General features: G+C 48.3%; 1 protein-coding gene across 1 annotated transcript in view; it reads left to right on the top strand.

Moving 5' to 3' along the window:
- TRIO (trio Rho guanine nucleotide exchange factor) overlaps positions 1-22,573 on the top strand; it is a 357,377-nt gene that overhangs the window by 182,503 nt on the left and 152,301 nt on the right. Inside the window, exon 11 of the mRNA XM_068990530.1 lies at positions 8,748-8,939. Coding sequence (XP_068846631.1) covers positions 8,748-8,939 — 192 coding nt within the window. The remainder of the gene's footprint in view (positions 1-8,747; positions 8,940-22,573) is intronic.

Raw genomic sequence — 22,573 nt, 5'->3', positions numbered from 1 at the left:
GGAGGCAGGGGTGTGGTTGGTTCACAGCCCAGGAGTTTGAATGACTATGATCCTCTCCAGCTGTGTGACTTTGGAAAAGTCTCTTACCCTTTCTGAGGCTGACTCCCTGACCTGAGGAGTAGGCATGGCGGGGGCTGCTGGAAGGAAAGGGGGGCCAGGTGTCTGTGACCCTGTCGGGGTGGCATGTCTGGCCCGGGTCTTTCCTGCAGCTCGCTGCTGTTTGGTAAAGCGCCTCTCCTTTTGCCTTCTGTTTTGAAAGAAAGAGTGAAAGAGGGAGGGATTATCTTCCCGGGATCTGTGTAGGAGGCTCTAGGAGCTGGGGTGAAAGTCGTTTTCAGAAGCTGTAGGATGAATCCATCCTGAAACACCTGGTAAACCTGAGGAACACCAAAGGCAGAGCCTCACCCGCCAGAGAGAGAAATGGCAGCGTCCCATCCCTGAGAAAGACTCGAAGCTGACTTCTCGCCCATAACTGCAGATTCTGGAAGATGGCGGGGTGGAGTCCTGAGGGGGAGGAACGCTGAACCTGGAATTCCACACCCAGTGGATGTCTGTGTGAGTGAGGCTGAAATAGAGGCCACGACTCGAGAGCTTACCAGTCATGTATAGAAGACCTGCAGTGCACAGCTTAGTCAGAGCAACGGGAGCCGCCCCCCAACGTCCCCCAGGATGAACGCCCCCAGTGCAGGCACTCGGTGGTGTTCACGTCTCTGTGACTAGCACGTGGAGCAAGGCTGGTGTGGTGCAGCAGTGTTTGCTGAATGAATGAATTAAATGAATAAAAAGGAAGTATGAGAAGGAAGCGGGGCTTCCCAGGTGGCACAGTGGATAAGAATCCGCCTGCCAATGCAGGAGACGTGGATTCTATCCCTGGGTCAGGAAGAGCCCCTGGAGGAGGGCATGGCAGCCCACTCCAGTATTCTTGCCTGGAGAGTCCCATGGACAGAGGAGCTTGGCGGGCCACAGTCCATGGGGTCACAGAGTTGGACAGGACTGAGCACATGAGAAGAAAGGACTGAGATCGGCAGTGAGCATAGCAGTTGGTAAATGTGTTTGTAAATCGAAGGGTTGGCCATTTAGGCAAAAGACGACAGAGTTAGAGGGAGGTTAAAAGCAAGATGGTAGAGACTTCCCTCTGCTGAGGGGATGACAGAATGAGATGGTTGGATGGCATCACTGACTCAATGGACATGAGTTTGAGCAGACTCTGGGAGATGGCGAAGGACAGGGAGGCCTGGCATGCTGCAGTGCATGGGGTCACAAAGAGTCAGACACGACTGAGTGAGTGAACAACAACAGAGACTTCCCTGGTGCCAGTTGTTGGGAATCTGCCTTCCAATGCAGGGGACGCAAGTTTGGTCCTTTGTTGGGGAAGTAAGATCCCACAGGCTGCAGGGCACCATAGCTATTGAGCCTGCGTGCTGCAGTGAAGACCCTTGCAGCCAATAAATGAATGCATCAAACCGAAGCAAAACTCCCCGCAAAGTAAGATGGAGCAAAGCTCTAGAGCCCTTGAACACAGAAGGTGGAGAGCTATCCTGAGGGGTAGGGCTGGGGTAGTGGATCTTAGATTTGTAAACACTGGGGTGCGTGGTAGCATTGTTAAATGACCACTAAAGACAGGATAGACAGCCCCGCTTTCCTTAAGTATAAAGAAAAAAGAACTGCAGAAAACCAGGTAAATAAAAACTCAGGAAAATTGGTCCAGTAGAAGTGAAAGAAAGAACAACAAAAATCATGTAAGAAATCCAAAATAAGACGTAGCGTGCATGCGTGTATGTGCTAAGTCGCTTCGGTCATGTCCTTTGGTTTACGGACTTGTGGACTGTAGCCTGCCAGACTCCTGTCTGCCATTCTCCAGGCAAGAATACTGGAGTGAGTTGCCACGCCCTCCTCCAGGGGATCTTCCCAGCTTCGGGACTGAACCCACATCTCCTGTGTCTCCTGCATTGGCAGGCAGGTTCTTTACCACTAGTGCCACCAGGGAAGCCCAAGATGTAGCAATTTGTCCCTAAATAGCAGTAATCACACTGAATGCAAAATAGATTATACTTGTTAAAAGAGTCTCTGGATATATATATATTTTAAATCATACCGTGTATTGTTTTCAAAGGGCACACCTAAAACATTAAATACCCAGGAAGTTTGAAAGTATTTTGCTGTTTGCCAAGTCGTGTCTGACTCTTTGCCACCTGACGCCACGAAAGTATATGAAACATTAGAAAAAGATCCACAAGGCAAATACGAACCATTGGAAATTGGTGTAGAAATGTTGATATTAAGCAAATTGACTTGAAAGCATAAAAACGCTAGAAATAAAGAGAGCCTTCAATTATAAAAGCAAGAGTATCTATATACATCTAATGATTTCATCTCAAAATCCATAACCCCAAATAAGCAGGAGTAATCAGCTATGTATGTCCATGGGTTTTACATCACAGAGGGTTCACTTGTTTGCTGGATTTATTAGGGAGCTGATGTGAGAGGTAGTCATGAGATAAGAAAGCAAACTGTGCTTCAATCCTGTTGAGTGAAAATGCCTCTTAAAAGTTTCCTCCTTGACAGTCTTCATGTGTAAAGGTAAAGTAACAGCCTAGCCTTCACCTTTCTTGATCTTAGAAGCAGGTTGGGAGAGGCTGTGTGTTCAGCAGACTTCCTGCCCCCGGGGTGGGTCTGTGGACTTCCCTTTTCCACGTTACATGTGAGCTTCCTTCTTATGGATGCTGGTAAATATTTTGCCTTCCTCTTATAGCCAAAGAAATGTGGGAAATGTGCTCTAATCTCCCCTTGACATTCCCATCAGATAAGCTCCTGCCACAGCCATGTGGTTTGAGGATGGATTTGAAATTCGGATTCTCTGAGCAAAGACGCCAGGCACCAAAGACCCTATGAAGCGGGACAGCAAACAAGTAGTTTATTCACCGTGACTGTGGGCTCGCCCACCCAGCCCCTTCCTTGCACCTTCCCGAGTGCACCCCAGAGTTGTCTGCCGAGTATCCTCCTGTGCGGCCAGCACCGCATGGACCCCTCCTTCCAATTCCTGTGGCTCCTTTCGTTCTAATTAGGGAGCTCCCTTCTGTGGCTACCTTTGCCCTTTTCATGGTAAACTTACTTCCTCAGATCTAAGATGACCATCAGCGCTTGTCAACACTGGTGTTCGGGGGCAGCAAGGGTGGGACGCTTTCTTTGTGGGAGACGTTGGTGCCCTCGGGTCTCTTGGGGAGCCAAGGGTCGCAGCAGCAGCAGCAGCCTGGGCAGAGGCCACCTTTGCACCAGTTCCGGGAAAGGCAGGGCCTGTTTGCTCCGTTTCTCCCTGATTTTCATGTCTCTCATATCATCTTTGGTACCTTGTTCCTGGGATTCTAAAGGGTACCCGCTTTTGCCTTTAATTGAAGTCCTTAAGCTCAAATCTGAACTGTGCATGAAAAAAGACAAATCCCCTAAATATAAGCACTTTTGCTCGCTTTACAGACATCTGCCCTGTTTCCCTCCCTCTGGTTTTCACCTGGTCACTGGTCGTGTAGACACCCACCTCTCCTCTGGGGGGCCTCTCTCCTTTGCAGACCCGCCTGGGTGGGAGGAGGCTCTGAGCTCTCCACCCTGACCTTGGCCACCTGTGCCCCGACTCACCCCAGTGCCGGGACCCGGCCGCTCACCTCTGGCCTCTTTTTCCGGCATCTCCAGCTTCTCGTTCTCCTAGCTCTTTTCTTTCTGGGGTGAATATTTATCGACCCTCCCCTCCCTTGGTAGCTCAGAGGGTAAAGAATCCGCTGGCAATGCAGGAGACCCAGGTTCGATCCCCTGGAGGAGGGAATGGCAACCCACTCCAGTATTTCTTGCCTGGAGAATCCCATGGACAGAGGAGCCTGGTGGGCTACAGTCCATGGGGTCGCAAAGGGTCAGACACGACCGAGTGACTGTCACTTGATTCTGCTCCATATTTTTAGAGACCGTCTGGTTTTGAAGGACTGTTGGGTGACTTTCCTCGGCCTCCTCATTGCCATGTGGCAGGCCAACTAGCTTTCTGCGTCTCTACCTGATAAAACTGCGACCCGGGGCCTGCCGTGACGTGCGTGGCCCAGGGTAGACATGCAGCACTCTGTCATAATTGACCGTAACCTGGACCAGCCACTGAGGTAAATCCCCTCCACTCACCTTTGAGTGAAAACCTGTGATCTTTTTGTCTCCACAAATGTGTCCACCTTGGTGTATGTGAACCTCAGCCCCGAGGGGTCACTGGCAGAGCGCTGGAACCCAGTGGCCGCCCGTGTACCTGCAGATACCACGTGTCACTGTCCCCTTCGGGCTGGTTCTGAAGAGTGTGTTCTGCTCAGAGTGCATGGGCTGGGTGGGAGCAGGGGGGCACCCTGTAGACCCTAGATGAGAACAGATTCATTGTAGTACAGTGAGGACGTTCACAGGCCTGAAGAAATAGGGTGGCCTTCTCTCTAGCCCCCCATCTTGCTTGATAAAGATCCCTTGAGGGGGCTGCTGCTAAGTCACTTCAGTCGTGTCCGACTCTGTGCGACCCCATAGATGGCAGCCCATCAGGCTCCCCTGTCCCTGGGATTCTCCAGGCAAGAACACTGGAGTGGGTTGCTGTTTCTTTCTCCAATGCATGAAAGTGATGTTGCTCAGTCGTGTCCGACCCTCAGCGACCCCATGGACTGCAGCCTTCCAGGCTCCTCCGTCCATGGGATTTTCCAGGCAAGAGTATGGAGTGGGGTGCCATTGCCTTCTCCGTTGAGGGGCTAGGAAGACAGTATTTGAAGTCAAGGAGAGCCCTGGACTGCGAGGTGGCTCCAGATGGAGCCTGGTTTGATTAAGACCACATGCAGTAGATTGGGGCTCGGCAAACAGTGGTCGGGGTATTGAGCCAGATCGCGCTCTGCATTTGTAGCTTCATTCATGGAAAGCTGTCTGGCTCTTCCCAGAGAAGAAGGTGACATCAGCCTTGCTCTCCTGCAAGGAGGGCCGAGACCCAGAGTGACTGCCTTCCCCAGCTTTCCCTGTCCACCCTCTCATCTCTGAATGCTTTCTGTCAAAGCAAAGTGTAATGCACATCCTCTGTCCAAGGTAAATCTAAGGTCATGCTTCAGATTTATGGGGTTCTTTTGGACAGAATAGCCTTTGGAGGCACCTTCAAAATAGAAACAGAAGCATCTTTATTGCTTAATGAAGAGCCGTTTCTCATTTTTCTGAAATGTGCTCATAAGGTAAAACAGATTTTGGGTTTAGGGAGGAGAAATTTCTTTTTCCGAATTAAGTTTAAGGCGCATTAGTGTGTGTCTTGGGGTTTTGTGTTTGAAGGATCCTTTGTAAAATGAGTTCTAAATTGTCTTTAATTTCAAGATGTTGAACTAGCAGTGTACTAAACGAGTTTTTCTTCAAGTCAACTTCTTCAAAACTTGACATGGTGAAGTAACGTGACAGAGATTTCAGACAGGAAGTGTCGAAAGTCTTCTGGTTGAATTAATTTAAAAGGTACTAAATATAGATTATTCTATAGAACAGTTCTGGTGTTTGGAGAAGGAGGAACCTGGAAAGAGCTTCGTGCTTGCTTGGTGGCAGCGCGTCCTGCAGCTGGTGTGACTGCTGCAGGCCCTTGACTGCACTATGGGGGCCCTGGTCTCGGGCTGGTTCAGACCTGCTGGTCCAGCATCGGATCATTTCTGCACACAGTCTGGCAGAGCCAGGAACCTCCTGACTGATCTGAAGACCCATTCCTTCTTCATGTTGTACCGTGATTGTGAGTAGAATGACTCCATGCTAATGAATTTCTGGAGCGTGGCAGACGCGGCCATGTTGCACGTTCACACTGGAGTTTTTAAAAAAGAAATGAACAGTGCTTGCCATGTGAAGCTTTTTGCAAGAGATTCTGGGAAAACAAGGTGCCTTTTGACAGTCATCTGCTCTTTTAGCTTCTAAAGAAACATCCAAGTCAATGTTCCTTTTCAGATTTACAAAGGTGTGCAGTCCCTATCACACTACCAATGATGTTTTTCACAGAACTGGAACAAAAAGTTTTACAGTTTGTATGGAAACACAAAAGACCCCGAATAACCAAAGCAACTTTGACAAAGAAATACTGAGCTGGAGGAATCAAGCTTCCTGACTTCAGACTATACTACAAAGCTGCAGTCATCAAGACAGCATGGTTCTAGCACAGAAACAGAAATATAGACCAGTGAAACAAGCTAGAAAGCCCAGAGATTAGACTTACACACCTATGGGCACCTTACCTTTGACAAAAGAGGCAAGAACATGCAACGAAGATGGAGAAAAGACAGCCTTTTCAATAAATGGCACTGTGAAAACTGGACAGCTACATGTGAAAGAACACTACATGTCAACTACATGTACAGCTTCACGTAAGCTAGAATACTTCCTAACGTCATGCCCAAAAATAAGCTCAAAATGCATTAAAGACTTAAATGTAGGGTCAAAAACTGTAAAGCTCTTAGAGGAAAACAGGCAAAAGACTCTTTGACATACATCATAGCAAGATCCTCTGTGACCCACCTCCTAGAGTAATGGAAATAAAAATAAACAAATGAGCTTTTGAAAGACAGCCCTCAGAATGGGAGAAAATAATTGCAAGTGAAACTAATGACAAAGGATTAATCTCTACAGGTTTTAAACTTGCAGGAAAGTTGGAAATACAGCCCAGAGACCTCGCTTCCCTCCAACCATTGTCTGTCTATTTCCTACCAAAAAGGACATTGTCTTGTACAACCGGAGTCGCACCATGAGAATCAGGAAGTTGGTGCTGACTCGTGACTACCTTCTAACACTCAGACCCCACCATGTCCATGTCTAACGGGTCCCATGTAGAGTCACCCATCACATTTGGTGTCCTTCAGCCTGGAGCCACTCCTCCATCCGTCCTTAACTTCTGTGTCCCAGTGTTTTGGGGAAGGCCCCTCACATTGGGTTTGTCTGACGTCTCCTCACGGTTGTATGCTGGTTGCACGTCTTGCATATCCCGGAAGCCCTGCCGGGCCCTCCTCACACTCTCCCGTCAAGCGGCGCACAGTTTAATCTGTCCTCTTACGTCTGGTGTCCACTCCGATCCCTGGCTTAAGGTGGTGTCTGCCAGATGGCTCCGTTGTAAAGCAAGTCCTTCCCCCTTTGTAATTACTGAGTACTTTGTGAGGATGTACTTTGAAATGCTATATATAACATGCTGTCCATCGTCCACTTTTGCTTCTTGGTGTCGGTGGGGACTCCTGGTTTCCTAGTGACTGGATAGATCCTCCGTCACCTGCACTGTCCCCTCTGATGCTCAATTGCCCCTCACTTGGCCAGCATGCGCCTCCTCAAACTGTCTTCTCCACCCTGTCCTGTCCACATCGTCCTTGGGCTTTTCCTCGCTTTGGGGCTCATCTTGTGCTGGAATCAGCCATGTCTCCACAGACCCCCGGTTCCCTGCAGAGCAGAATGATGCTCAGAAATAGGGATCCGGGTTCCACCTGCTTTTTGCCATTTGCTCCATCACTGTTCTCGGGTCCTCTCGGAAGATGGGGGGGGGGGTTGGGGGGGGGCCGTGAGTGAGTGTGCATGTGCATCTTTACACACCAGCTTGTGGAAAACTGTGTCCTCACGTGGATCCCCCAATTCCAGTCCAGTGCCCCCGGGCTGACTCAGGTGTTCTCCTTGTGCATATTTGTAACTCCGTTGTCCAAAATGAGGAACCCAGGTCTCAGTACCCTTATTAGTCTGTTGGCTTAGTAGGTGAATACACTGGAGGTCCCCAGTCTCCATCCGGCAGGCTGCCCGCACTGGGCTCGGTCTCCCCGCACCCTGGGCCCCCACCCGTCTTACCCGTGAGACCTGATCCTGCTCGGCTGTGGGACTGAAGTGCTGGGGGAGGAGAAGGTTGATGGGCTCAGTCGGTGTCTCAGGAACTGCACGCTTCCTCTGGGCGTCGTCGGGGGCCCGGATTCCGTTGGTTCCTGCCTGAGGTCCTCCGGCCTGGCCCCTTGCTGCCTGCCCCCGTCAACACCCTCTGGCTGGCAGTTTCCCTGAGCGGCATCAGGTCTGCAACAGCCCTGTTGATTTGAGGAACCACTTTGCAGCCTGATTTACAGAAAATTCAGCAAGAGTAATTTTCAGAGTATTTTAGACACCCTTTTGCACTCAACTCTCAGCTCTTTAAAACTCTGGCTACTTTATAGCTGTTGCAGTTATGATTTCTTTTTTCTTAAAATAGTATATCTCTGAAGTAGGGGAAAAAATAATAAGCACAGAATTGCTGATAAGCAGAAACAAGTGAAAAGAGACAGCAGTTTGTGTGTGTTTGCAACCTAACCTTTTCGCTTGCTCTTGGGGAATTATCATAAAGCGGTACATCAATACCGAAAGACACAAAACTGGAACTCTCCACCCCGTCATAAAACCAGGAGAAAAAGTGAAGCAGGCATTTGTGGCTGGGAGCTCCCTTCGAGCTGCAGCAAAAAGCCTGAAGCCCTTTTGTGAGTCACAGGACAGCCAGCGGCTGCCTACAGATAACCCCATCACGGCCCCAGACGGAAGGGCTTTGCCGTGAGGTTCAGAGTTTAACTCAACTAAGAGCGGCAAAGGCTGCCGATGGAGGTGTTCTGAACTCCTAGAATCATCTCTTCCCATCCTGTTGATGTGCAGAAAGGAACAGCGCTCGCTGACTCTGTTCCTGTGTATCATGGTTCCCAGCCGGGCCAGCTTGTCTGGTATTCACCTCCTGTGTCTCTGAACGTTTTCTCGCACAGAACACGTACACCAATGCAGATAAGTTACTTGAGGCGGCCGAGCAGCTGGCCCAGACCGGAGAATGTGACCCGGAAGAGATCTATCAGGCTGCCCATCAGCTTGAGGACCGGATACAGGATTTCGTACGGCGCGTTGAGCAGCGGAAGATCCTCCTGGACATGTCGGTGTCCTTTCACACGCACGTGAAAGAGGTAAGCTTCCAGGGCAAAGATGGAGTCCCACCCGGAAGGGCCTTGGGGCTCCTTGGGTGGAACGAGGGTGGTTGTGATGTCAGGAAGGGGACCAGAGGTGGCCGGCGAGGCCATGTCACCCATGGGTGGTGGTGGCGGGGATGCAGCTGGCCTTGTGGGCTTGCCTTTGTCACACGGGCACACACGTGCCATCTCCCAGGGAGGCGCCTGCCAGGACCAGACCTGTGAGGGTAGGGGTGGCCTGGGAAGCTGCGGGTCAGGAGGAAAGCAGGGAAAGCAGGAGCTGGAGGAGACCCTTGGAGAGAGGAGGGCACTTTCATTTTAGCAGAAGCGGATGACCTGCACTTTGGGGTCAGGGCTATGGGGCTTCCTTTCTGCCTGTGAGCCTGTCATATGGTTGAAGGCATGGCTGCGTTCAGATTTTATCAGACTGTGTGGCTGCCCTCAGATACTCGTAGGAGTGCATTTTATATAATGCTGAATTTATTAACAGTGCTGTCATCGGTAAGCTCTCCTGGTAAACTTGTCTTCAGATAGGAGATAATGTGTAATTTGGTAAATGGGAAGTAGGTTGGTATTAATTATATCTTGCATGTATGTTATTCTTAGTGAAAACTGTAGTCCAGTATAAAATTGAAAAAAAAAAGAAAACCATAGAAAGTTACAATTGAAGAAACTATAATATTATGTAACCTTTGAGATAGAAGGATTTGTAATAAAAGCTAAAGTTTTTAGTAGGACTGCAAATTTAAAATGTCACCTTCACTGCATCTTATTTCTAAGGGGATAAATTCTCCATTTCACAGCTCTTTATAAACTAGAAATGGGGGCCCTTTTAGGTAATTTGAGGCTGAGTCCAGAAAGGCTATAGTAACAGGCTAGGAAGAAAGATGTGGAAGGAGCCAAACTGTGGAAGACACTTGCTAACGGGTAGGCCTGGCTTGCCTTGTTTAAAGACTCAGGAACTTGTGAGTTTGTTTAAAAGAAAAGAACTTCTCTGCATATCTGGGATCTTGGGCAGTCGGTCCTCAACCAGGCCATTTGTAGCTTGAATGTTTAACTCCAGGAAAACCATATTCACTTTCAACTCTGAAATTTTGTGAGCCCTGGAGATGTGGTATATAATACTTGCTCAGTTGTGTCCGACTCTTTGCGACCCTCTGGACCGTAGCCGGCCAGGCTCCTCTGTCCGTGGGATTCTCCAGGCAGGAATACTGGAGTGGGTTGCCATGCCCTCCTCCAGGGGAGAATAGTATAGGGGGCGTATGTGGCGAATGACTGGGACCCTGAGCAGCCCTTCCTGGGAAGGGGCTGGTGCCCTTTAGATCCTGGACTCTTTGTCAGCATACAAAGCTGACAGGAGCAGCTTCTCTTTCTGGTTTAGTAATGCCACCCCTAAAAAAGACATCACAGTGTTTACAAAGACACTGTTTTTCTCCAAGGAGACACGTTAAGTAGACATTGATTCACGGTGGTTTCTGACTACGGGTGCACATTCCCCAGTTCCTCACTCATCTGAGTCAAGCCGCTACGACTAACTAGTCTCTGCCTCTGCCAGCTCCCAGCCCCCCTGCAGCCCTGCCACCAGAAATGCACGTCATGACTTAGATCACCTTGCTTTTGTACCATCAGTGACTCTCTGTGTGTCTGGAGCACCAGCTTGAAACACCGCAGCATCCTCACGGCCTGGTCCATGCAGTGGGATGCACTGCTTTTCTTCTCTTCCGCAGCAGTTAGCTATCCGTCCCACCGCCCCGCACTGTAGAGCTTTCTCTCTACGCACCTGTTACAGATCTTGTTTTGGGATAGCTGTGGGTTACTCTCTCTTTTCCATCAGTATTATTATAGGATGCTAGCTGCTCTTTCTCGGATGCATTTTTTCCACCCTGAGAGAGAGAAAGATGCTGTGCGTGAAAAAGCAGGTTGTGTCTTTGCTCTTTAAGCTGGGACAGACAGAAAGCAGAGCCGACTGGACCTTTCTGGGGAGGCGCAGTGGGTGGGGGCTGCCATTCCTCACCCAGGCTGCAGGGGGCGCTGTGGCCCTGGATGGGCCCCTGGGCCGCACGCACAGACTGAGCTGAGGGGAGGGCAGGAGGCCCGGAGTCTGCAGGGCACACAGGAGCCGGTGATGGGATGCCTGTGTCCCAGGCCTCTGGTTAGGGATATTCTTAGCAGGATTCATGAAGATTTAACTCACATTTAGGACCAAAAAAAAGGGCGCTTTCCACGAAGCGCTATTTACGACTTTAATCACCTTTTCCACTTTTTGTTACGGTTCTCGTGGAGCAGGCACTAAAGGAAGCCGTAAGGAAAGCCTTTTACAAAAGCCATTCTCCAGAGACTTAAGTTTGGGTTCACTGGACTTTGTAACATCAGCAGCATTTTTAAGGAAAAATTTTACAGTGAAAGCATTCCAGTTGGCCAACTATAGAATCTGTTGTGTCGCTAGGCCTGGACGTTTATTGAAAAGTGAAAATGCATTTTGTTCTCTTGACTTAACACTGTAGGAACTTCTAGTATGTATGAAGTTTGTGGACTAAGGAGAGCTTAAACCTGTTTGAGAAGTGAAGTGGTTCCCCTTAGCAATTCGAGACGTTTCCATGTATTCATTCTTTCCTCTGTGCATGAAAGACCATCACAGTAGCAGAGAAACTGGTGTGCTTACTATGATTTGGTTCCTTGTAAATGTGTGCCCCCAAAGGGACCTGGACCAGGGGAGGGTTGGGTGACAGCTGTGGGCAGGGGTGCCAGAGGCAACCAGAGGGGAGGCCTTTGGGGAAGCTGGTCACCCACGGGCGTGGAGTGTGCTGTGATTCTTCCTCTCGACGTGCTCAGACTTCATTTTTAGCCCCTGTCATTTTGTCGGTAGATTGAGTATTCTTTTTCCTGATCAGCCCGGGAACCTTGCTCGCTCTCCGTTGTCTCTGCTGCACGAGTGTCCTCTGGCCCACCAGGGTGCTTCGTAGGTTTCACACAGGAAGGAATGGCTACTTCAGTCTTTGTCTATTGATAACGGTTATTGAAAAATGACTTTGTTTAGAACAAAATTTCATTACCTGCTTTAAAACAAAATTAAAAGTGAGAGAAAGGCCAGGAGGAGGAAATCATGCTAATTAAATGTGTGTTTGCATCAAGGCACTAAATATTTTAACATATCAGATGAATGAAAACTTGCTAGAGATTTAAGTTATCAGAATGAATTTTTCTCAGGCAGTTCATATGACTTAAAATCACATAGAGCGAGATAGAAAAAGCGAGTTGCCATTTCTGTTTAGGCAAATACAGGAAGCTTTAAAGAAGTTAATGGTCAGAGGTTCTCCTGACATGGACGTCCACCTTCCTCACACCCAGATGTCTGGCTGTGCTTTTATTTCTCACTTGATCCGGAGCATAGCCCCCTCCATCTTGTGGTCAATCTCTGGCTCTCTGAGGAGCAAGTAATTCAGAGGTGGTCTCATTAACAGCCAGCTTGGAGACGGTGCCAGCACACGGTGATACGTGCTCAGTGTTGGGTCAGGAATTTCTATGAGTGAAGGTCGGTGGTTGTAAGTCTTGTTGCGGACCGAGCGCTTAGGCTCAGCATGGAGACCTCAGCCTCCCCTCTTATACCCAGAGGACAGAACACAGGTGCTTGATCCCAGGAAGAAGGAAAAGAGGAAACACAGCCAACCCGTGAACAACGTGCGTTTGAACTGCGCAGGTCTGCGCACGCGTGGATGTTCTTCAGCTACATGATCTACAGATGCGGAACTGCAGGTGTGGAGGGACTCCGGATGCAGAGGGCTGGCTGGAGATCCTCCATGGATTTCTGACTGTGTCCCTGCCTCTGTGTTGTTCAAGGGTCAGCTGCATTTTCACATGGATGGCGAGCGTTTTATACCTTGATGTCGAATGCAGAGGTGGCTGAGAGAGGTACTCAGCTCTGATCTCACCCTTAAACCCAGGTTGGGAAGCGTCCTGGCACCCTTTTGTTTTTTTTTTCCTCTGAAAGTATTCATGAAATTATTTAATCTTTCATGTGACTTGAAGACTGTTCATCTTTTTTTTTTTTAAAAGAAGATTTTGAAGTAGTAGTATTCAAAAGGATTGTTGATTTTAAGCGAGATTTTGTCTTCTACCTGTTAATCTCTTTCTTCCCTTAGTTTTTCTTGCATTTTATTCGTCAGTTCTGATTATAACTCTCCCATTGGGGAACTTTGTTACCTGTCCTCCTTTCCTTTTGAATACATTTTCCACTATTGATTCCTTCATCCATGCACTCTTTTCACCCATTCATTCCAAAGTGTCTCCCAGGCCAACTGTAACATGCAGGGAGGGGATACAGAAATGAAGGACCAGGGAAGAGCATCCTTTTGTGTGTGTCACATATTTCAGATGTCTGTCTCTTTCTCCTGCTAGAAGTTGAGTCACTTGAAGACCACAACCTCGTTTCCCTTGTCTTTGTAGCCTGCCTCCCAGACTTAGCAGATACTCGGTCACTTTGTGGAAGAAACGATGTCTATTTCTAGCTGATCATCCCCGGGACTTAATGATAGAGGGCCATGGTTCCATTTTCAAATATAGCAAAGGCATAATTATTGTCATCCATTCATACTCTTCAACTTCATTCTCAAAATTAAGCCCCGAGTCAACCAATAATTACCTTTGAAATGTGTGGGTTATTTGAGGCAACCAGGTGGTGACCTTGAGTCCTCAGCCAGAGTTTATTTCTGGAACCCAGTCGGTGGCCTTGAGCTGTTTTTTTTTGTTGTTGTTGTTCACTTGGTTCCCAGGAGCCATGGTTTCCCAGGAAGGATGATTCCCGTTGGAATCGGGCTGTGATTCTTGCTGGGTTAAGTTAAGAAGTCCTTTGTTGCTGCTTGTGCAAGCTTACACCCTGAACTGGGACAAGTTTTTGTTTGGGGAAACGTCCGAGAAAGAGGAACCTTTCCTTTTATTCAGAAGTCAGAAATAAAGGCCTTCCCACCACCTGGAGATGTTTTGGTCATGGCATGGCAGCCTGGCTTCATTTCTGCATCTAACAGTTGAGCAGGCAGGCCTCTTTCTTTACCCTGGGCCAGTGCCCAGCATCCCCCGGGAGCAGGGGGAGTGCCGTGGGGCCCCTGCCCCTGCTCCATGCAGGATCATGAGGAGGCAGGAACTCAAGGCTCCTGTGTCCACGGTATGGAGCTTCCCAGCTGCTTCTCCCACCATCCTCACCATGTTTGAAAACCTCCCTTGTGATTCTTCTACCAGCCTGTGCTCAAAGGGCCTAGATTCCTTTTCTCTTCTTTCCCCATGGAGCTGGAGAAGCATCTGGTAGTTAAACTGATTCAGGAAAGGTTAAACCAACTACAGGCAGCTTGTGGCCCTCGCATGGACCACAGTTGCCCTCTGATGGGTCTTGTGACTGCAGGCAGTAGTGGTGCAGACCTGTTCAGGACACCTGCCCTTTCCAGTTCAGTTCAGTTGCTCAGTCGTGTCCAGCTTTCTGCGACCCCATGGACCGCAGCCCGCCAGGCCTCCCTGTCCATCGCCAACTCCCGGAGTTTACTTAAACTCATGTCCATTGAGTCGGTGATGGCATCCAGCCATCTCATCCTCTGTTGTCCCCTTCTCCTCCCGCCTTCAATCTTTCCCAGCATCAGGGTCTTTTCAGATGAGTCAGTTCTTTGTATCAGGTGGCCAAAGTGTTGGAGTTTCAGCTTCATCATCAGTCTTTCCAACGAATATTCAGGACTGACTTCCTTTAGGATGGACTGGTTGGATCTCCTTGCAGTCCAAGGGACTCTCAAGTCTTCTCCAACACCACAGTTCAAAAGCATCAGTTCTTCGGCACTCAGCTTTCTTTATAGTCCAACTCTCACATCTATACATGGCTACTGGAAAAACCATAGCTTTTGTTGGCAAAGCAGTGTCTCTGCTTTTCAATATGCTGTCTAGGTTGGTTATAGCTTTTCTTCCAAGGAGCAAGTGTCTTTTAATTTCATAGGTGCAGTCACCATCTGCAGTGATTTTGGAGCCCCGAAAAATATATTCAGCCACTGTTTCCATTGTTTCCCCATCTATTTGCCATGAAGTGATGGGACCAGATGCCATGATCTTAGTTTTCTGAACTCTGCCCTTTCCAGAAAAGCCGCATTTCTGTTCACGGCAGGACTCCCCGCAGGGGAGGGATCATGGTCCTTCTCCAGGTGACCCCAGCCTCTCCAGCACTAATTTCTCCGAATCCCTTGTTTCCCGTGCAGAGGTCTTTGAAATTTGGTTCCCAACTTTTCAAGACTTTTTATTTTGACCTTCTTGGCTCTATTTTCTGTCATCTGTCTGTAGTCTCTAAAACGATTTGCTTTATTGTTTATTCTTAAATATGTGTAATACCTTGAGCCATAGTTTCTTTTTGTAACTTCCTGTTTTGAAATATTTAGGATCACAGAATGTTGGGAGAAAGGGAAACAGGAGGTCCCTGCATCTTCTCCCATCATCCCCAAGGGGCCACGTCTCGCATAACCACGTGCCTTGTCAGAGTGTGAACGTGACTTTGCCACACTTTGAGAGCTTACTCGAGTTTCCCCAAGTGTGCGTGCCCCGTGTGTGTATGTGTACATGCAAGCACACGTGTTTGGTTTCATGCGGTTTTGCCGTGTGTAGATTCGTGTAACCGTCACCACTCTTCCACACACGGTCATACAGAATCACCCATCACCAGGGGACTCCCCTGTGCCCCCTCCTTACAACCACACCCCTCACCCCTGGCCGCCACTCGTCTGTCCTTCTCCATCTCTATAATTTTCTTTCAAAAATGTTACATAGATGGGGTCATACCACGTGTACCTTTTTGAGACTGGCTCTTTCTGCTCAGCACAGTTCCCCTCGGAACCCTTCCCTGTCGTCTCACGGGCCAGTACTGCGTCGCTGAGTAGTCTCTCGTTGTGTGGACACATCACAGTTTCTGAACAATTTACCTTGTAAAGAACGATGAGGATATTTCGACTTTTCCAAGAAGAGAAGCTGTGGGCCTTCCTGTGGGGGTTTTTGCATGAACTTGAGTTTTCATGTCTCTGGGATAATTGCCCAAGAGCGCAATCGCTGGGTCCTTTGGTTAAACACATACTGTTCTGAAGGACAGTGCCAAGCTTTTCCAGAGTGACGGTCCCATTTTACACTCCCACTAGCAATTTACGAGTGGTCTGTAGCTTATTAACCTCTCAGACGTCCGGGATTACTTTGATATATTTTCAGTGGAAAAGGTAAAGATCAAATGCAGAATATTTTAGGGAGGAAAGTTTAGCTTATATGGTCAAATCTTGGTAATTTTTATGGTAATATTCAGTTCCTTAGATGAACTCTCTAAGTATGCTCTTAAATGTTTGATTTCTTTAGTTTATTTATCTGATACAGATACAAATAAACAGGTGACACACAAGCAAGGGGGACGCTTGGGGTCTGGAACCATCCTCTGCATCATTAGACCTTGCAAGACTGAGCCTTAGATTTAAGTTTGGACGTTTAGTTGCTCCCTATTGGTTTATCAACTAAATCTTCACATAGGTTGTGGTATCTGATATTTCTTCCTTTTTTTTTTTTTAAAATAGGTGGTCTTCCCCTGGGTGGGACTGTCCCCCAAAGTAGTTGTAATCATTTCTGATTTCCTTCTGTAAAAATATAATCTTTATTAAAATAACGAAGAAAGTATATTAAGAGTGCCACATTCCCTGACTTAACTGGCCGAGTGACGCGGGGCAGACTGCTCCGTGGTGCCCCAGCTCTCTCTGCAGAACTGGGAATAACAGCATCTCTGAGGGTTATGGGCCATACACACTCCAGGTCCTAGCTGCCACTAAAGGTCCGTGTCTTTCCTTGTCCCTGACTTGTTACTTGACAAATGACTTAAACAGCCATTCACAGGGGGCAGCCCAGATGGCTCCCTTACTCAGCTTTGAGCATCAGGAACTGCTTGGTCTGCCTCGGCTGCCCTTTGTCTGAGTTGGTGCCTCACTGACCCTTCAGGTCAGCCTCCAGAATCTTGCCGGGTGCTCACCTCCGGCGCCACGTCCAGGGCAGTGCCTGGGGCAGAGGAGGCGGCTCCAGACACCTTTCGCTCCTGGCTCTGTCACGCTGGCGTTCTTTGTTTCCGTCACTCACTACTTTTGTTTCCAGCCAAAGCTGCAAAATAAGTGCATTTTTTTTTTCCACCAAACAAATATGTGGAAAACCTTTGGGTTTTGGCCAGTTGGGAAAGAGGGATGTTATTATCTAAAAGGAAAATTCTTTTTTCAGTTTAGTGTAATTCATGTTAAAAGATTATTTTTGTTAGCGGTTTAAAGCTGGTTTCTCTCTCAGGGCATAGTGGCTCAGATGGTGAAGCATCTGCCTGCACTGCGGGAGACCCGGGTTCAATCCCAGGGTCGGGAAGATCCCCTGGAGAAGGAAATGGCAACCCACTCCAGTACTCTTGCCTAGAGAATCCCAAGGCCAGAGGAGCCGGGTGGGCTTCAGTCCATGTGGTTGCAAAGATTCGGACACAACTTAGCAACTAAGCAGCAACAATAGAGTGGAACCAGTGAGCATTTGACCAAGCATTTGACATTCAGTTTGTACGCAAGACAGAACAGTGTGGGCTGAACGACTGTGAAAAAGAATTGATTGAGAGTGTCAGTTAACACACAGTCAAGAATGTCCTTATCCTCCCAAACTGATCTACAAGGAGACCTTGCCAGGAAGAAAGGGTTTGTACCTTTCTTTCGTAACTCACACCCGGCATGTGAATAAGGAAGTCATTTCCAACCCAGGCCCATAATCAAATCAGCTTGTTGACGAAGGGGATGTGGGAGCTGGAGACCAGTCATCCAGGTGGACCCCACGCCCCACAGACAGATGGTTTTAATCCCTGGTGTCACATTTGTAGGGGAGCAGACTGTGCGGTCACCATGTCTTTAACCTGACTCCACTAACCTAGTCAGAACTTTTATGTCTGTCTGGGACATCTGGAGAGATTACGGATCCAAACCCAGCCAGCCTAAAAACTTGCTTTGTTGTGTTGAGAGCGATTTATCTTGAAAATGGGCAGGTTGCCATAAAGCCAGGACAGGCTTGGTGCTGAAGCAGAAATCATCCTGGCTGTATTAAAAGCCCTGGCTGGTGAGGCTGGCAGTGGGGTGCTGGTTAGTAGATGACCTCAGCGGGGCTGGAGGATGTTTGCCTTGCAGACCTCTGCCCGTGCACGAAGCCTCCGAGTGGGTGGATTGGTGTGGAGGACAAGCTTATCAAAGTCTAAAGCAGGGTCTGCCAAATACGTCAGATAAGAAAATAGCTTCTGAGAAGGTGCCAGCAAGCCTACGTCCAGATCTCTCACGGAAATGTCATTCATGGGTTTTAATTTATGAGTCTGCTTTGACTCAGAATAGGCAGGCGACTTCCCCGGTGGTCCACTGCCCACCTTCCAGTGCAGGAGATGGGGGTTCGATCCCTGGTCGGGGAACTAATAAGATCCCCTGGGGAAGGACATGGCATCCCAACCCCTCTCATGTTCTTGCCTGGAAAATCCCATAGACAGAGGAGCCTGGTGGGCTCCAGTGCATGGGGGTTGCAGAGTCAGACGTGACTGAGCAACTAACACTTTCAAGAATAACCAGGAGCTCCTGAAACCCTTCCTCCTCAGTCAGGTGACAGGCATGTGCCCCCAAAAGACCCAGTTGCTCATTTCAGACTGAGGAACATGCTGCTGGTAGCTGGAACAGTTCCGCTTTGATCCAGGCTTCCTCTGCCAGAAACAGAATCGTGTTTTCTGTGTGTGGCACGCACCCTCTGCAATTCCGCCTGTAAATTGCCATCGAAACCACTCACTTCTGCAGCCAGCCCTTACGGTTCCCACACTGGCCCTGCAACCCTGCATTCCCACTGGAACCTGAATGATGGTCACAGACAAGCGCAGGGCTGTGGGCACCAGTGGAGGCGGCTTCTGTTCACGAGGTGCTTGGTGGGTTGAGCGCTGCCACACTTTTGTGGCCTTTTCTCTCGATTCCCAAACTGGCTTTGCCTGTTAGGGGAGGCATACGTGGTGAAACGCTCCCATTTCATAGAGGAGGAAACTGAAGGCAGAGAAGGCCAAGGACGTGCCCAAGGTCACATAGGGGGTAAGGACCCTCTTCTGATCCTCCACATGGCCCAGGCTTGTAGTCTTCACCTGGGTGAGGCTGCAGGTGGAGCATCCCCCAAGTCTCAGGGCTTGCATCTGACCTCCTCCCCGACCCGGTTAGAGACTCAGTCCTTGCCTGGGCTCCCCACCCCAGTGAGCGCTTCTAGGAGCCTCACTGATGAAGAAGGGGCTTTTTCAGGGGACTTTCTCCCGGTAGAACCTTCATCCCTTCTTTAGGCTTCACCCAGCACAGCGCAGAGTGTGGAGAAGGGGCTGGAATAGGGGGCACACGAGGGTCCGCCCCAGCTGGATGCTGGACCCAGGACCAGACTGTCCTGCATCTTAGCACTGGGTTTTCTCCCAAAAACCCCACCTGTCTTCCTGAACCTGGACTGTGATCCATGTCTGTACACACCTGCAGCCCCATTCTGGCCCGGGTTGACGTTCTCTGCATGGATAACTCAGAGATGGCCTCTAGGGGGCAGCGTTGCCTCACTTGGGCTGCCTAGCCATCCCCTGGCTGCAGGCGAGGTTCTCTTAGAAGCAGACTTGACTGCTGAGAACTTGTGTAGACTACAGCTCCTCTCTCACTGTGGGGCAGAGATGTATCTTTTTATTGTAAATTAGCAGCATGTACAGAAATGCAGTTTTTTCCCCCCCTTAGGGAATCTGTGGTAGAAAGTTTCAAGGTATCCTAGAGACTCTTTCTCATTTCTTTATTCAGAGGTTATTTTAGGCATCATAGGTACCACTTTGAAACCTTAAAAACAGACTTTGCCTGAATCATGTTGTATTATGATACGTCTCAGATCATCATCAACTGGCATCAGAAATTGCCTCTCTCTGAGACTTTGTCCTCCAAAACGAATTTCCTGTAGGACCAGAGAGACGAATTCTCAAAGGGTAAAGGATCATTGGGCATTTCAATTGTGGATTTATGTGTAACCTGTTCTTCTACCTCGGGTATTCTTCCCTTTTCAACTGTGTGAACCCAGGATGGGCCCCAGTGGTCTCTTCCACACCTGGGCCCTTCACTGGCCCCGCAGCCAGCTGGGCGGTGTGCACCCTCCACCCTGGATGCGTGTCGAGAGGTCCAGGGTGTCGAGGGAATAAACTAGTTCTTTCCGATGGCCCTCAGTCTCTCCCAGCATCAGGGTCTTTTCCAGTGGGTCAGCTCTTCACGTTGGGTGGCTAAAGTATTGGAGTTTTGGGGGGGTGAAAGGATTTAAATGTGGTGCAGTGTTAAATTGACCAGAATAAGTGGCCTGTTTTGAACATCGGGTTGGAACTGTAGCATGTTTTGAAAAATATCCATAGAAAGAACACTTTCAAAAACTGATTCTTATTCTTGTAAGAATAAAACTATAATAGTGGCTAACATTGACGTATTTTGAAGAAATATACATCATCTTGTTGAATCTTCTCAGTAACTCCCTGAGGTAGGCATTGTTATTACCATGCTTATTTTATGGATGAGAACTGCAAGACATAGATCCAGGTTAGGTTGCCCAAGTCACACCCTGGGAGATGTTAAGTCAGGACTGGAACTCAAGACAATCTGGCTTCGGAACCCACACTCGTAACTGTTTTTCAGTATTATGAGAAAAGTGTTTTTATAAATTATTTGTGGCTGTAACACTTTTCTGTTGAGATATAACTGACACATACTAGTTTCAGGTATACAACATAATGATTTAATACTTGGATATATTGTGAAGTCATCACCTTCCCATAAAAGGTTTTTCATGGGAAACATTAAAGCAAGTTAAGAGATTTCTTCTGGTCATAGTGCTTTCATCCTTCCTATTATTTATAACTACAGCAACCATGAAATTAAAAGATGCTTACTCCTTGGAAGGAAAGTTATGACCAACCTAGATAGCATATTCAAAAGCAGAGACATTACTTTGCCAACAAAGGTCCGTCTAGTCAAGGCTATGGTTTTTCCTGTGGTCATGTATGGAAGTGAGAGTTGGGACTGTGAAGAAGGCTGAGTGCCGAAGAATTGATGCTTTTGAACTGTGTTGTTGGAGAAGACTCTTGAGAGTCCCTTGGACTGCAAGGAGATCCAACCAGTCCATTCTGAAGGAGATCAGCCCTGGGATTCCTTTGGAAGGAATGATGCTAAAGCTGAAACTCCAGTACTTTGGCCACCTCATGAGGAGAGTTGACTCACTGGAAAAGACTCTGATGCTGGGAGGGATTGGGGGCAGGAGGAGAAGGGGATGACAGAGGATGAGATGGCTGGATGGCATCACTGACTCGATGGACGTGAGTCTGAGTGAACTCCGGGAGTTGGTGATGGACAGGGAGGCCTGGCGTGCCGCAATTCATGGGGTCGCAAAGAGTTGGACACGACTGAGCAACTGAACTGAACTGAACTGAACAGCAACCATGTTCATGAGAATTTAGAGGGGAAAAAAAAACCAGAGTATGTTATTCTTTATAGACGGTGCGTAAAATCAGTCCATATGCGGTCGACAAATGGCTTTTTTCATGTTGAGATTCAGCATCAGTGTGAAGTGTCACCCGGCCTGGGGGCCTCCTTTCTGATACTCGACTGGCTTTGCTCCTGAGTTGGCACTGCTGATAGGTTTGCCCATGTGTGCAGGTTGCTGTATCACCTAGGGACCTCTCTTCTTTAATCTGTAAGATCATAGAGTTGGACCAGCCTCTCTCTGAAATGCCTTTAATTAAAATCCTTGGATTGTATGAAATTTAGTAGCTTATAAAAATGAGTAAATAATATGACACAAGTTGACATTTTAACATTTTTAGTAAAATAAACTCTGTAGGGCCCCAAGTACTTGACTAAAAGTAAGTCCTTTGCCAGCACTTTGCTTATTTTTAAATTTAATTAGCCTATTTAAAGAGCCAACTGCCAGTGCTCTGTTTTGAACTAAATGCATGTTTAGCAACAAAAGAACTCTTACAAGGTTAGCTTGGACTTGCCTTCACTAGGCATTAGAGAATGGCTAATTAAAGCTGTAATGAGAAACCACTCATTTCGAATGTCTCCGATTAAAAAGACCAACCACATCAGGAATCGGTGAGGGTGTGGCAGGATTGGAGCACTCGCGTACTGCAGCAGGTAGATGTGAAATGAGCCACTTTGGAAAACAGTTTGGCCCACACCTACCATGCGATCCAGCCATTCTACGCCTGGACATGTACCTCCAAGAAAGGGAAGTGCAGGTGCCTACAGAGGCCAGACACCAGGGTGCCCCACACTGGAAACAGCCCAGATGTCATCACCATCTGAGCCGATACGGTGCGTCATCGGCACAGAATGGAGTACCGCTCAATAGTGAAAAGGAAAGAACTGTTGATACACACACAGTGGTATGGATAAAGTCTCAACGATGCTGATAAAAGCCAGAGCAAAAAAATGAGTACCTACAACGTGATTCTGTGCATAGAATTTCTTTTAGAAAATGGAAGCTAATCTGTAGTGGCAGAAGGCAGGCTGGTGGTTGTCCAGGATGGGGGAGCAGAGCGGGGAGGAGGGGGTCCTGAGGGC

Source organism: Capricornis sumatraensis, chromosome 18, assembly GCF_032405125.1.
Source record: "Capricornis sumatraensis isolate serow.1 chromosome 18, serow.2, whole genome shotgun sequence".
NCBI classification, from domain to species: domain Eukaryota; kingdom Metazoa; phylum Chordata; class Mammalia; order Artiodactyla; family Bovidae; genus Capricornis; species Capricornis sumatraensis.
The sequence above is the reverse complement of the archived record's forward strand: the minus strand, read 5'-3'. Positions and strand labels throughout refer to the sequence as shown.